At 39.1% G+C, this 14,707-nt stretch overlaps 2 protein-coding genes across 5 annotated transcripts in view; one reads left to right on the top strand and one right to left on the bottom strand.

Moving 5' to 3' along the window:
* The window catches only part of CNKSR2 (connector enhancer of kinase suppressor of Ras 2), a 247,260-nt gene extending 234,894 nt beyond the window's left edge, over positions 1 to 12,366 (top strand). For all 4 annotated transcript variants that reach the window (XM_006085611.3, XM_006085612.3, XM_014453028.2 and 1 more), the window contains 2 exons: positions 7,475 to 7,671; positions 10,006 to 12,366. In XM_006085611.3, coding sequence (XP_006085673.1) covers positions 7,475 to 7,671; positions 10,006 to 10,221 — 413 coding nt within the window. In that variant the 3' untranslated portion in view covers positions 10,222 to 12,366. The remainder of the gene's footprint in view (positions 1 to 7,474; positions 7,672 to 10,005) is intronic.
* A 382-nt stretch (positions 12,367 to 12,748) lies between these two features.
* Positions 12,749 to 14,707, bottom strand: part of KLHL34 (kelch like family member 34) — a 2,746-nt gene continuing 787 nt past the window's right edge. The window contains 3 exon segments of the mRNA XM_023751351.1: positions 12,749 to 14,428; positions 14,430 to 14,453; positions 14,455 to 14,544. Coding sequence (XP_023607119.1) covers positions 13,499 to 14,428; positions 14,430 to 14,453; positions 14,455 to 14,544 — 1,044 coding nt within the window. The 3' untranslated portion in view covers positions 12,749 to 13,498.

The following is a 14,707-nucleotide window of genomic DNA, read 5'->3' on the forward strand; positions in this document are numbered from 1 at the left end:
ATTTCCAAATAACCAAGCTTAAAGCAAAAAGTGTCCCATTTATGGCCAAATAGATTTGCATGCCAACAGAAAAACATTATGGTATTGAAACCATATGCAATTCTAGCCATATTTTTTTCTCTTTCTCTTCATGGGTATTGCATGATGGTATTTCTAATACAGATACTAATGTGCTTTAGAAATAATGGCACCCGCAGGTCTTTTCATCATATTGTATCACTGCTTTATCATATTAGGCTAATACACTGCGAGAGTTGATAGAACCTCTCCATGCCAAATCGGATCCACTTCTGTTGGCACTCAACCCATTGGACTCACAGATTGATAAGCTAATGTTTAGAGAATTTAGATCGGAGAGAGTCGGCACGGCACAGACTCAACATCAACCTCTTGCAAGCAACTAAAATGGCCTCGTCCTTGCTGTTTATAACAGAAAACAGACGTTTAAAAGTTTAGATCATCAAGTGTTTTGGATTGGGGGCCTCCCTAAAGGGATATTAAGAGGGGCAGGCCACTCTTAAGAAGAATTCGAGCTTTCTACACTGGGACTAGCATAAGATCAAAGCCAATCAAGATGGAGCACAGTGACAGAAAACTGCCATTTCTGTGAGAGAACAGAAGGGGAAGGGTATTGACTGGGAAAGGGCTCTGTGTGGTGACATTTCAGTTGTGTTCTCCTTACACCAGGAAAGGAGAGGGATCAGCTCCAATAACTAGAAAACCCTGGCTGTTTAATGGACTCTTTGGTGGCCTCTTTAAGGCAAAGCAGAGGAAGCAAATTCTGTGTATTAAGTGTATTTTGCATTTTTAAAACTTGACGTGCTGTATTGTACTAAATTAAGTGTAATCTATTAAGGCAAGGTATACACAACCTGCTCTGAAACTTGCTATGTTTATTCTATTATAAAGTGTATTCAGGTGCAACACAGAGATTGCTTTTGGTGACACTAACGAAGAAAATTCCTCATGCCAGGCTTTATTAGATTCCTCAGCTAAAATCCTAACTTTTTCCTTATTTCTTGGCACTTGTATACAAATGGTGTTGCCTCATAGGACAGGCATGAGCTATTCTTTTCTGTAAAATTTTCCTAATCTATAGGCTGTGGTTTTCACTTTTGAAAAAGTATTTTGTCTGGATGTCTTTCAAACTAGCTTCACATATTATTTAATACTATGTAACTGGGTCCCTTATGACTCAATATTGCTTATTTTTCTTTTGTAGTGGATGTGAAATTTCCTTTATTTAGTTGGATAAGATACTCTGTAATAATTTCAATGCTAATTAATGGATATTTAATACTGTGCAATGAACAGATAATTTAACATTGTATTTGGAAATGTTTTTTTCTTCCTGTCGCCGCAGTGTGTGGTATTGCATAATGTGAATACATGTAAAAATATAAATTACTTAAAAATAAAATATGACCAATTGGTTTCAGATCTTTTCAGATAGCTAAATAATTTGCTAAGTATGCTTGATAGTAAATATATTTCTGAAAAGAAGTAATCTATGCTTCTTTCTCACAAATGGAATTTGTGTTGTGAATAAAAATCACATTGATCTGCCTTACAATTGCTTCTGTGCTCTAACCGTTTTAATGTGTTTTTAAGTATATATATAAAAATGATGGTTCCGGTATGTAGAAATCCATCAAAAAGCATTTTGTTGGTATTTAATATTAGCAGGATTGTCTTGGGTCATCCTCTCTGTTTAAGTTATAGTGAAATTTTATGATATGAAGTATTTTCGTTTTTTCTCATTAAGGACTATAGTAACTCCACGTTGATTTTTAAACATAATCATCTCTCAGCTTTGATTTCAAACTGTGCCCTTAATAAATCCCTGCCTAAGAACCAGGTACCTTGACCTCCATGTGTCTATTAGATAAATTTTCTAAATTCCATGGGTAAACCCAGAATTGGTCATTTATGTCTGTGGCTGTCCTTCAAAGAACCTTTCCTTTGGGTCAATAAATCAGTGCCAAGGACACCAAGATTTTGCCATCATAGAAACTATCCATCATAGAAACTACTGTATAGTGCCCTGGAAATTCAGTCACTGTCCTGTAGTTGTGGCCTTAAACCACATAATTTGGCAGAATTGACATGCATAGAGAATGAAGTACAGAAAAATCTCCAGCTCTGTCTTTTCTGTCACATCTTTACTGTTGTGCAGAAGGCACTGACAGACACTAGTATGTGCTGTACTTGATTTTGGTGAAGCACAAGGTCATTCTTACACAGGGATAGACCACACATGTTCTTTAAGAATACACTTAGCAATACTGGTAGAGTCACCCAAGCTGTACTTTTTTAAAAATAGGGTTTTTTCCCTCATTAAACTTAATTTTTTATCAGAGAAATTGTTATTTTGACTAAGGGAAAAAACAAATTACTTTTAAAAATGAAAAGGGTAGGTGATTACAGAGCAATGAGTAAAAGCCTAGTTTTAAAATATTATGTTTTTTTCTGGTATAACCAGCTGTCCCCCACCCCAGCTTTACAATGCTAAGCATAGCTAGTTGACTTATATAAAAGCGTGAATAAGAGAGTTAATATGTAATTATAAGACAATTCATATTACAGTTTAAAGTCCTGAATACATAATATCTTTAGCATAAAACCTATAAACATTAAACCCATCTACATTAAATCCATTAAAAGTTTACTTATCACCTTACATATAAATAAGTTGTTCATCATGGTGCACTGGTAAATTAGTATTCACAGAAAATATTCCCGTTGTCTCAATGCAAATGTTTAATTGACCTTCATGACAAGAATAGTGCTCCACATACGTGACACCATTAGCCTGGAAGCCTTTGGGCGCTCTGTGGCTGTACAAGAACGAATGCCTCTCACATTTGACTGGTGACTAATGCTACTATGTCCAGCCTTCTCTGCCCCTTGTGACTTAGCTTTTCCAAGCTTTCTGTGCTCATTACCCAGCTGTGTTGTGGAAGGAATGACTGTTTCCAGAAAGACATCATTGTCCAATTTTAAAAGAGCACAGTTCCCTTCCAAAACATGTTGACTTGGTTCTTCAAGAGCCCAGCTGGTATACTTGTTTTGTTTTCTTTTCATCTTTTACTTTCTTTCAACATTGTCATTACAGTCCTGGGGAAATGGGGAAGACACCAGCATGAAATTTTGGGTCGCCAAGTTTTTGTTCTGCTCTCCATAATTTTCACTAAAGGAACATGAACAAAATTGTATAATAGACTGTGATAAAATGTGCACAGTCACATAACAGGGAGCCCTCTTTGGAGTACTGTGTGTATACAGTAGAGAAAACCATCACTCAGCTTAAATCTTGGGTACCTGCGGCCCTGTGCCAGACAGAAGAATGGGAAATGCAAATAAGAGGGAGGGTTTTCTGCTCAGGGAGAGTCATAATCTAGGTCTCTGAAGGAGAGTACACATGGGGCCATTGAGGTACAGGAAGAAAAGACATTGGAATTTGTCCTCAATTTTTATAGCTCATTTTTTCTTTTCTGTGTCTGTTTTATTACATCCATATCAACATAGAGTAATACATGTATATAAGTTATCAAAAGTAGAAGTGTTTTAACTAATAAGTGTGCACAATCAAAATGTTTGGAAACTACTGGGCATGAATGTAAGGAAATACACCAACTGAAGACCTTTTAGTATTTGAGAACTATATTATCATCTGCTAACAATCCATTTGCAAGAAAGTTCTAACAAACTATTATTTTGCATTAGCTAATCTTTTCTTTGACCTCTTCTTTATCACTACCAGGAGGTCATATGTAACCTGAAAGCACCAAACAGTGAACTGCTGTGGTGCTTACCACATAGGAATAGGGTCACAATATTTCATAATGTAGCTAGAGTATCAATAAGACAATAAAGGATCTTCTTTTTCCCCTGCCACAGATGACACAGCCAGAAATGACCCTCCCTTGGTACAGAAACATGTTAATTCATCAATAACTTCCTTGTGACTCTCAAATCTATCATACAATGAAATTTTATATAGGAAAGAAAACTTTATATGTTCCATTTGCTTTAATAAAATTGCAATAGAAAAGTTTGTTACCTGACGGAACTAATTCACATGTTGTAAATATAAATATAATATGGGATGGAATTAATTCTTGCAAAGGCCCAGAGTTCCTGAATAAATTAGATACCAATTAAATTTTTTTGTAGGAGCAATATACTTACTCACTAGGAATCACTGAAGGGTCCTATATATGTCCTGTGGTTTGCATGTGGTGTTCTACACTTTGCCAACTTTCAGAAACATTCATTCAAATTGCAAAAGAGCTGGTACTCTGCCAGCACTCCAGTGGCTGAACTGGCATGTTGAAAGTCAATAAGGAAGCAGACCTCACCAAGTGCTTGCCTGCTCTTCCAAAGCAAGCCTCTTCTAGAAGAAGAAAAGCAAGGGTTTTAAAAAGAGAGAAACCAGAAGAGAAGTGAGAAGGAGACGAAGAAGAAGAGGGCAAAACGAGAAGAAAATAAAGGTGCTTTCATATTTTCAGTTGCAACAGTAGCCCCAATTGACTTAATTGGTATTCATCTGAGAGAAAAAAAATCAAGGAAACCAATTGAAAATTATAAAAGAAAATAAAGGTCTGTTTTTGTCTTGAATGTTGAGTTCTGTGTTGTTTTGACTGTTGAGCACAGTGAATCAGATTTATAATGTGACTCTGCCCCTCACCCCCCTCCTTTGAAAATAAAAGGACTCTTTGTCTAGTCTTAAAATGTTCAGTGATTGGTGGCATTTTGTGGTAGCCTGGCATCTCAATCCATCTTTCCTCATCCCACTGCTGTGTCTTGTGATGTTGCATATGTGTATATGTGTAGGGGTAGGGGAGGGGGCCTTACTTATCTCTAATAGGGGCCACGCTATTCCATTGCTATACTTGGAAATGTTTCTGTGTTCCGTCTCATTGTGATTTCTTGTTCAAATGTACTACCCAGAGATAAACCTATACTCAATTATTCTCACATCTCTCAAACTAGATCCCTTGTGGAATTGTGTTGTCCTTTGGTTGAATGCTTTTATTCCCCCTTAATGGCAAGAGCGGGGGGGGGGGGGGCTTTCTGTTTTTATTTATTTAATAGCTATGCTTGTAACTTTTATCCTTCTTAAACTAAAACTGCATCGAAACTTTATAAAAAATCAATTTTCATACTGGCCCAGTATTTCACAAACTTTAAGAACTGGGGAGAAAGAGAACTGTAAGAATTTTTTTAAACAAAATATATACTCCCTACAGTTTTAGCTAATATGGAGGAAGGTTATTTGTAAATAAAACTTTACTATGTAAAAATAGTCTGCCTCCCTTAAATCCTAAAACTATAAACTGAATCCCTTTTCTTCTCCACCTTCTTTCAAAAACTGTGAAACTAATAATACATTAGGCCACTGATACCTAAACTACTATAATTCACATCTGTTAGGCCTCCCTTTTCTCTCTCACTCTCTGCTCTATGAAATTACATCGAGCTTTGGATACAGTCTTGCCTTGAGGCTAAAAGAATGATAACCGCTAAATAATTCCTCAAGGTCCTTTCCTGGCCTATGATTTTGTGAAATGGAATTATGCTGTTCAAATGTATCCTTGTTTTTACAACTCCATTTAGGTACTCTGAATGACCTTATGATTTTGTGCCTTCCTGGCTCCAAACAATTCTCAGTTAACATTCCCTATCCCATTTCAATCTTGCTCTTAACCCACAAAGTAGTTACTCCTTTTTATAGTCCTCCACCCACCCGCCCATCAGAATCTTCTAGGTGTTGCAAACATTCATAGATGAGCCAACAGAGAATTGAAAAGCTGTTATTTAAAGGGATGTTTGTATTTTTAGATTATAGTTCTAATGTAGATATATGATTAGGAAGTTAAAATTCATGGGATTAGTAATGTCGTGTGCTGATGATAACAATAATAAAAAGGACGGAAGGAACTTTCCAATGGCAGGACTCAATGATCCTACCACTAATAGTTGCTAACCTCAGCAGCAGAGCCAAAAATTGAACATGAGACTTAAATGAGGCTTTTTAATCCTAAAGGTGATCCCTTTAAGTTAAGGTACTGTGTTTGTGGGCTTTGGTGGTGGTTTTAGGTACACTATAAAAAATTTAAGAATGCTGCACTTTAAGGGAGTCTCACAAATTCATTAGCACTTACTGTTAAATACACAGTTCAAATGATTATTAACAAAATTGGCAGTATCGAATTCTTATTAAAATTATGGATTCTGGAGCTAGACTGCCCAGTTGGAATTCTAGCTCCATCAGTTACTGTGATCTTGACCAAGGTACTTCCCTGCTATAAAGTGAAAATCAAGTATATCTACTCTTAGTTTTGTTGTAAGGATTATGAACATTACGCATTTACCTCTTTCTTGGCACCTATAAATATTAACTATTATTATTACCAGAGAATCTTTTTGAACTATGTCAGAAAACCTAAAATATTCACATGGACTATGGTAGAATGAACAACATTAAAGGAAACATGATATAGCCCTAATTCTTTAACAGAGAGCCAGAGTCCTATTTGAGGAGTACTAATTGTATTGGCCCAAGGAGTAAATGTGGAATGTCGTTCATTCTACCATGGTCAAGTTCATCTTTGTTTATCATTGTTGAGAAAGATATGACACCAATATTCAAGCAATTAAAGAACAGGATGGGAGTTTGACTTGTTCAAATAGATCTAAGGTCCTTTCCTGAATTAGTCTAGTCTCTAAGATTTTTTTTTTCACAAAAATATTTCATTGGAGTGTTTTCTTCCCAAGTCTTACAAATACTTACAAGACTCTTTGTATGTGCCAAATTCCTCAATTTGAATATAAACATATTCCCGTATTTTATTTAATTAAAGCATTATTATTGATAATTTATGATCATTTACTATACTTGCAATGTGGTGAACATTATTATGGCAGTCACATTGAACCTAATAATTGATGGCACACTATTGGAAGATTTTTATAATCAAATAAATTCCAATGAATGCCATTCCATTTTATGAAATCTGGAAAGATCTAAAAATCAGTTTATTGCCAAACCAGGAGAGTTATATTAATCAGTATTTCTATGCTTACCAATATAATGATAAGGGATATTTATTGTTTTATCATATTAAATTATGTGCAGGATTGTTTCTGTGTTGTGTACCTTTTGTACTCTAATTCTTTGAACTTATAATGGACTCGAGATATTTACGGTGATTTGCTACTCAGAGCATATTTTGTTAGTCAAAGCATCCTATTATTTGATCATCCTAAAACAATTGGCTGCCTGGAGCTAATCTTACTCAGTGTAACTAGCAGCTGTTGGTTTGTTGGGATTTTTTTTTAATGTAATAGAGTGTATTTCCAATCATTCATTATCCTGTTTTTTTTCAGATGATATTTTAGTTGATTTCTGGAGTATCGAATAACTATTTATTACACTGGATTCATTTATCTCTCTTTTTGGACATTGCAGGTGAAAGTAGGGGAGAAAAGTTAGGAGACTCATTGCAAGATTTATACAGGGCATTGGAGCAAGCCAGTCTGTCACCACTGGGAGAACATCGCATTTCAACCAAGATGGAATACAAGCTATCATTCATAAAGAGATGTAATGATCCTGTGATGAATGAAAAACTGCACAGGCTGAGAATTCTCAAAAGCACTTTAAAGGTAAGATAGGAAATGGAAGGAGAAATTTATTTCAGGAGATTCATTCCTGAATTCAAAGGTGATTACCAGATGAAGAAATAGACAATGGGAAGGGGGTGGGGAATAGGTAAATAGGAAGAAGCTGAAGCTAAGCTGTTCTTATAGCATAATAAGTGTATTAGTAAAGAGGAAATAATCTAAACTTTTTCATTAACGTCTCAAAGCACTGAGTAAATGTTATGTGACTTCGTTCTAGGAGAAAACAAGATATGATTCATTATTTTTTCCAAAACTGCGAGGCTGGTGTTATTACTGTCTTTCGTTTTCCTAAGACAAATGCGCCATGTAGTATAAGTAATATAGCTATTAGAAGAACACAGCATGCGTGCGGAATGCAGTAGTGGGTGCTAAAAGGGTTTGTGATAGTTCAGGACTATTTCCTGAAGCCATAGTGATTCATGCTCTCTGTAGAAATTCTATAATTGTTCTCTTTACACTATCAATTCCCAATTCGCACGTTATTTTCCTAGCATACATTTCCACAAGTTCTTACATTGTCTCTGGTCTTGTTATTATGCCACCCACCAAATGGGGAGGAGGAGGGGAGGAGAGGGGAGCAGAGAGGCAGGAAGTCCAAGGAGGCAAAAAAGTAAACACTCTCACTCTCAGTGTGGGGGGGGGAGGGGGGCCTTCCGCACAAACTCTCCTGCAAGCAGGCCCTGCAGCCTTGAAAATCAAAAACAGGAGAAAAAAACTATCCTACAGAGCAAAAGGACTCCTTTGGGAAATATTTCAGATAAATAGTATGTTGCTGAGGTTTTGTGATTTTGAAACATAAATGAGTAACAAAAAGATAAAATAGAAAATGCATTATTTGAAAACATTTCCTGTCACAGGCAGTCAAGTTTTCAATCAATTAGCTTTCAGCTGGTATTCATGCAAATGCTATTGCAAATCCATGGGACAACCTAATGGCCTTTGGTAACTAAGACCAATTTTTTAAAGTTTTTTATTGTTGACGTTATTACAGATTTTCAAAAGAGCTATAATATTTGTAAGAATAATTCTGGTGACCAATCCTACTCCAAAGATATCTTTACCTTCTCACCTAACAGGCCCACCCTCCACCCCTCACCCTATGTTCAGATCTACTAGTTAACTGCCTGGTCGGAACACTAGGCAGGCACTTGGAAGCAGGTCAGGCTCACATATCTTAGAGACCTGCTCCTGTCCCTCTTTCTCTCAGCCCCTCACCCCTATCTTTCATGCTCTGTAGCTACACACACACACACACACACACACACACACACACCGCCAAAAAAAAAAAGAGTTTTTTCCATTTAGTGAGTATTGATGAGTCACCAGCTATGTGATGCTGTGCTCTACTCTCTGGGGCAAAGAAAGATGATAAAAAAAAAAGACACTGTATATAAATGCCCCTCTGAAGATGATTTGACTTTGGGTGGAGGGAACACAATGCAATATACAGATGATGTGTCATAGAATTGTACCCATGAAACCTATATGATCTTATTAACCAATGTCACTCCAATAAATTTAATTGTTATAAAAGAAAAGAAATGCCCCTCATTGGTAAAAACAAAACAAACAAAAAAACTATAGAGCCCTATACTTTTCAGTGTGGGAAATGAACAGGAAATGGAAATCTCCAATTAGAGAAAGATGACTGCCCAAGCAACCCTGGGTATGTGGTTCCTGAAATTGTAATAGGCCCCTCACCAAGCACAGGGTGACACAAAACATCCTTGGTCAGAGCCCTCCTGTCTCTGTCTGGCCCCAAGGACCAGAACAACTGCTTAGCTGTGGTTGTCTTTCCCTCTCAAGTCTGGCTAGTTCAGAAGTGTGCCTTCCCACTTCTTGCAGAACATTCCCTAGATTTCTCTGCCCCTTCCTTGGGCGTATAAAAGATAGGTACTGACCACCTAGCAGGAGAGAAAAGACAGTATAAAAATAACTCGAAACAAAATGTGGTAAGTCCACTCAATGGCAGCGATAAAGTGTTATGGGAGCATCAATGAGGGAGAGAACATTTTTTCCAACTGTTGAAGGAAGGCTTTAGGAAACTAGAGGCATTTGAACTGGATCTTAAAGAATGAGGAAGGTTTCTGTATGTAGAGATGATAAATGAGAAAAACTAAACCACAGAGAATAAGCAATACAAGGCATACCTTGGGGGTAGAAAAAGTACACTAGAATTTTAATCTAAATAGCTGAGTTTGGATATACCAGAGCCATTTCTTATGGGCTTTTTAATTTTTTGCCTATTAACTTGTTATCTTAAACTTGAACATAAGTTTGTCCACATCTTAACTGTTGAATCATTTTGCTTTTCAGGCCAGAGAAGGGGAAGTGGCCATTATTGATAAAGTCCTAGACAATCCAGACTTGACATCTAAAGAATTCCAACAGTGGAAGCAGATGTACCTCGATCTTTTCTTGGATATCTGTCAAAACACCACCTCAAATGACCCATTAAGTATTTCTACTGAAGTAGATGTAATCACTTCCTCTCTCACACACACTCATTCATACATTGAAACGCATGTGTAAGTGTATTCTGTTTTCAGTCCATCTGGTACCTTCTGGTACTTTGAACAAGTATATAAGGTAGTTTTTATGTCAGTGTGTGGGACACTTGACAAGCTATACTTCAGTGTTACCAAACTATATGAAACAAACCATATATGGTCATAATACCATTGTCTTTAATGAGCATTTGTATATTTTATATGCAATTAGTGCTCAGCTTATGTTTACCATGTGCAAAAACAACTGTCTTCAATGATTTAAAATGAACTTTTGCAGACTATTCTGAAGACAGGTGGTCTTCAAGTAGAAAAATACAAAATGGCAGTTTTCTATCTAAGGTCATCTTTTCTCCCTTTAAGTTAATTTTATATAAAGAAGACTTCAAAAGTAAATCCACATTTTTTCAGGTGCAGACATCCTTGCGGGTGGGAAAGAATTTAAACCTTTTTTATATTTATTAAAATGTTCTGAGGATTTTCTTAAACATTGCACAAAGTAAGCTGTAGTTTTATTTTTGTGAAATGTAGATGCGCCTAAAAGAGTTAAGCAAAATAGAAGAGCATCAACATAAGAAAAGTTCAGGTATCTAATATTCGTCTTAATAGTCTATTAACTTGTGAAAGCTGGTTAATGGGAATACTATTCCAAATATATGGGGACACTTAACGGTGTATCAGGGCAAAGCTTTGTAAGATGTTTTTGTAACAAAGACCAAAATTGAAGATAGAGCTGCTTTATTTTCTTGGTTTAAATCTTCCTTTATTTTTGTAGTGATGATATGCTGATTGTGTACAGAGGAATTTGAGAGTGGATTTTTTAAAACACACTTAACTCACCCAGAAAGGCAGCTAACAGGTATATATATAAAATTTCAGCCCAAACTCGTGTTTTTAAACTGCAACTCTTAAAAAAACTACAAGGTATAAACTGAAATGAATCAACTATCCAGTTAGTTTGCAATTTTCCCACTAGTCCATTAATTAAACTTACGGAATTATACTTCAGGCAGGGAAATGAAATATGTTTAATTACAGGTTGATGTGTGTTATAATATAGAAAACAATGTTGCAAAATAAAAATGTACCTCTCTCCTGAGGAGCAAGAGGATGATGGCCATTCAGAGTTCTTTTACATTGCATTATGTGAGAGAAACAATTTATAGAGCTTTTTCCTGGCTTCGTGAATTGTTCTATAAAGTGGATGAAGTCTATGAAATCGTCCTCTTCATATATTTCCACTTATGAGCATCTCGTTTTTTAAAAGTGATCCCAGCATGACAATGACTGTGCTGCTTTTTAGTGTCTGGCTGCATAACGTACAAGTCACAATTTGCTGTTTTTTCGGGAGGAAGGAAACCTCCTTTACTATTCTATATCCTAAACTCTACTTCTAATCAGCTTTATACTGTTGCCTGTCCAGCTCAGTGAATGTACTTTCATCACTAAGAGTTCAGATGTATGCCAGTGAATATTTTTGCTGTAGAGGAGAAAGTAAAAACTCCACAGCGGGGATCTTTTTCTTTGCTTTTGAAACCACCATTGAATCACTATCGTTTTGCAGACTTTGCACAACTGTACAGGAAAGTGGCCTTTCTACAGCACATTTTCAGTAATCCTCTATTGAGTCAAAAATGGATGAGAAATCATGTATTCATGTTTGTATGGAATTTTGGGTCCAGTGTAATATTTTTATCATTTAAAAAACCTATTTGTAAAAACATTTATTTACTGCATGGATATTGACACATATTAAATTTGTGGGATTTTGTATATGTAAAAAAACAAACAAAAAAACCTCTTGTCCTAAAATGAAGTGTGCTTGTTACAGGTATTTAGACTTGTTGTTTACTAGACTAAATGTGTACATTCGCTTAAAAATATCTGTACCTGATGGATGTGTCATGAATACAGTGGCCAGGCTGTGCCCTGTAAACAGCAAGCAGTTGATGGAAAGACTAGCTGTGTTGCTACTAAGCAGCTTTTCCTTATGTAAAGTCAGCTCTGTTGTTTTAAATGGTACAATTAAACTAATGAATTTTAAAAGACTTGTGGCTAGCCTAGCATGAAAGAGACCTTTTAACACTATATATCTGTACATTTTATTGCATTAGTTTCAAATCTAGGAGAGAGGCAGCACTGTAAACTGAAGTCAAATAAATTCAGCTCTTAATGAATCCTTATAAGGCACCTACTTTATTCAGAGAGTCCTCACCATATTTCTTTGTCTTGCAATCATACAGCCACCATCCCTCCTTCCCCCAACTCCTTCGCCCCCCTCCCCAGTTATGAGTCCTAACTTTGCCACTCCACTGGTGGTACAAGCCAGAAGTATCTGTTCAGTATATAAGCATCTTCTCTGAACCCCTGTAAAATCAAGCTGGTTTCCCATTTCCTTGATGCAAACTGACCATTTCACCGACTCCTCTTTCTTTCTCTGAGATACTTTGGGGAAATTAGGAGGGGGGCACAAAAATAAGTTGTATTTTTAAAATATAACCTACAGCATGTCTTCAGAATGAACATTTAAAAAAGATGAACGAAATAAAGTTTTTTTTCTGTTAGATGTCCCACTTAACCAAAGGAGCCTGATTATTATGGCTAAGTGTTGCTGAAATAAAACTTAAAAGCAATAAACTGCCTAAATTCAGCGCAAAAGCAGATAAGGGGTAAGTAAGGATGAAGGACAGAAAAAAGTAAGCCAGGTTTTTTTATAAAAAAAATAAAAGGTGCTTTCGTAGAGATCATTTTTCCCTCTCAGTTCCATATTTATATTAAACTAGAGCAGAACCAGGGTTCTAGACCATAAAATCATATTTCTCCTTATTTAACCAAGGCACTATCCCTTCACTGTTTATTCAGATAATGCCATTTTCTTGGACTATTTATTACAGCCTTTATAATTAATGATTTTCTGGGTCTTGTGTATACCTTCTTATAGTACCCTTTTTTGGCAATTTGGCACAAATGTAATCACTGTTTAGCACCTAGGAAAACACTTACCTATGAGAAGAAAAATAGGGTCATATTTTATTTTCGAAAGCCCATCCCTGGCCCAGCATTATGAGAATTTCTAGAAATCACTAGCTCACTGAAGCTGGTTCACATGTCCTTCATTTTGACCCCTCCTGTCTCCGTTTCTCAGCTTAAAGGGAAATGTTCCTCTTTGGCCAAACACTTATTTGCCCCCTTAACCTTCAGAAGCCACTCAGTTCCCAGAGTCCCATTCTTAGGAAAAGCCCACTCGTTGCTCTGTAAACCTGCTCAGACACAACTTTCTCCTCCTTGGATCTGAGACTGCACTAACCCGTTAAGCCCAACACGACATCTGGAGCCTCTCCATTCTCTCCAGTCTCGCCCTCCCTCTCCTCGTCAGCACCCTCGGGCAGCTGCAGCACCGCGCACTGCAGGCCGCTCCAGGCCCAAGGCAGCGCGCAGTCGATGTCCTCCCAGCGGTCTAGGTCGAGGTCATAGCCCACCACGTTGCGGGTGGGCACCTGGCGCGAGTCCCGCCACTTGACGCCGCCCAGCAGCAGCGCCGTCTCCTCCACCACCGCCAGCCCATAGCAGAAGCGGTCGTAGGGAAGTGGCCGCAGCCGGGTCCACTGGTCCGTGCCCGGGTCGTAGCGCTCAATCTCAGAGAAGGGCTCGTAGTGCCCCAGAAAGGCAAAGACCGCGCCTCGAAGTGCGGCCATGTGATGCCCAAAGCGGGCCGTGCCCATAGGCGCCCTCTTGCTCCAGGCTCGGGCCCCGGGCCCCAGGGAGTACACGTCCCTCAAACTGCTCGTGCCGCCCTCGCCTCTCCCGGCCTTGCCCCCGGAGATGTACACGACACCGCGGTCCCCGACGGCCCCCGCGTGACCGTGCAGGGCCCGCGGCAGCGCCCCAACCTCGGTCCAGCGGTCCCGGCGCAAGTCGTACATCTCCACCGAGGCCAGCGCCTCGCCGCCTGCGCCCAGGCCCCCGACGGCCAGCAGCCCCTCGCCCACGGCGCCGCACCAGAAGTGGGCCCGCGCCTCCCGCATCGCGGGCACCACCGTCCAAGCGTGGAAGCGCGGGTCATAACGGTGCACGCGGGCCGTGACCTCCGGCAGGCCAGCGGCCTGGGGAGAGGAGGCACTTCCGCCTGAAGGGCTCTCCCCGCCCAGGACGAACAGGAAGTTCCCAACTGCGCACACGCTGTGCCCCAGGAGCGGTGCGGGGAGCTGCGTGAGGCTGCGCCAGCTGTGATTTGTACACATCGAAGGCCACCACGTCCCTGGGTGAGCTCCCAGTCCTCGTCCTCCTCCTCTCCCTCCTCCACCTGCTCTCCTTCCTCCTCCTTCCTCCGGCTCTGCTGCGGGCGTCCCTACCCCTGGGCTGGCTCCTTGGGGGGACCATGACCTCTTTCAGTCACCCGCCTTCGCGGCGCCCTGCCGCCCCCCCGACCCAATAAGTGGCGGGATTTGCCGGGCCTCCCCGGACCCTGGTCTGCTTCCCCCCTGCAAAAGTTGGCTTGGCGGGGAAGGGGC

The sequence above is a fragment of the Myotis lucifugus genome, unplaced genomic scaffold (genome assembly GCF_000147115.1).
Source record: "Myotis lucifugus unplaced genomic scaffold, Myoluc2.0 scaffold_20, whole genome shotgun sequence".
NCBI classification, from domain to species: Eukaryota; Metazoa; Chordata; class Mammalia; order Chiroptera; family Vespertilionidae; genus Myotis; species Myotis lucifugus.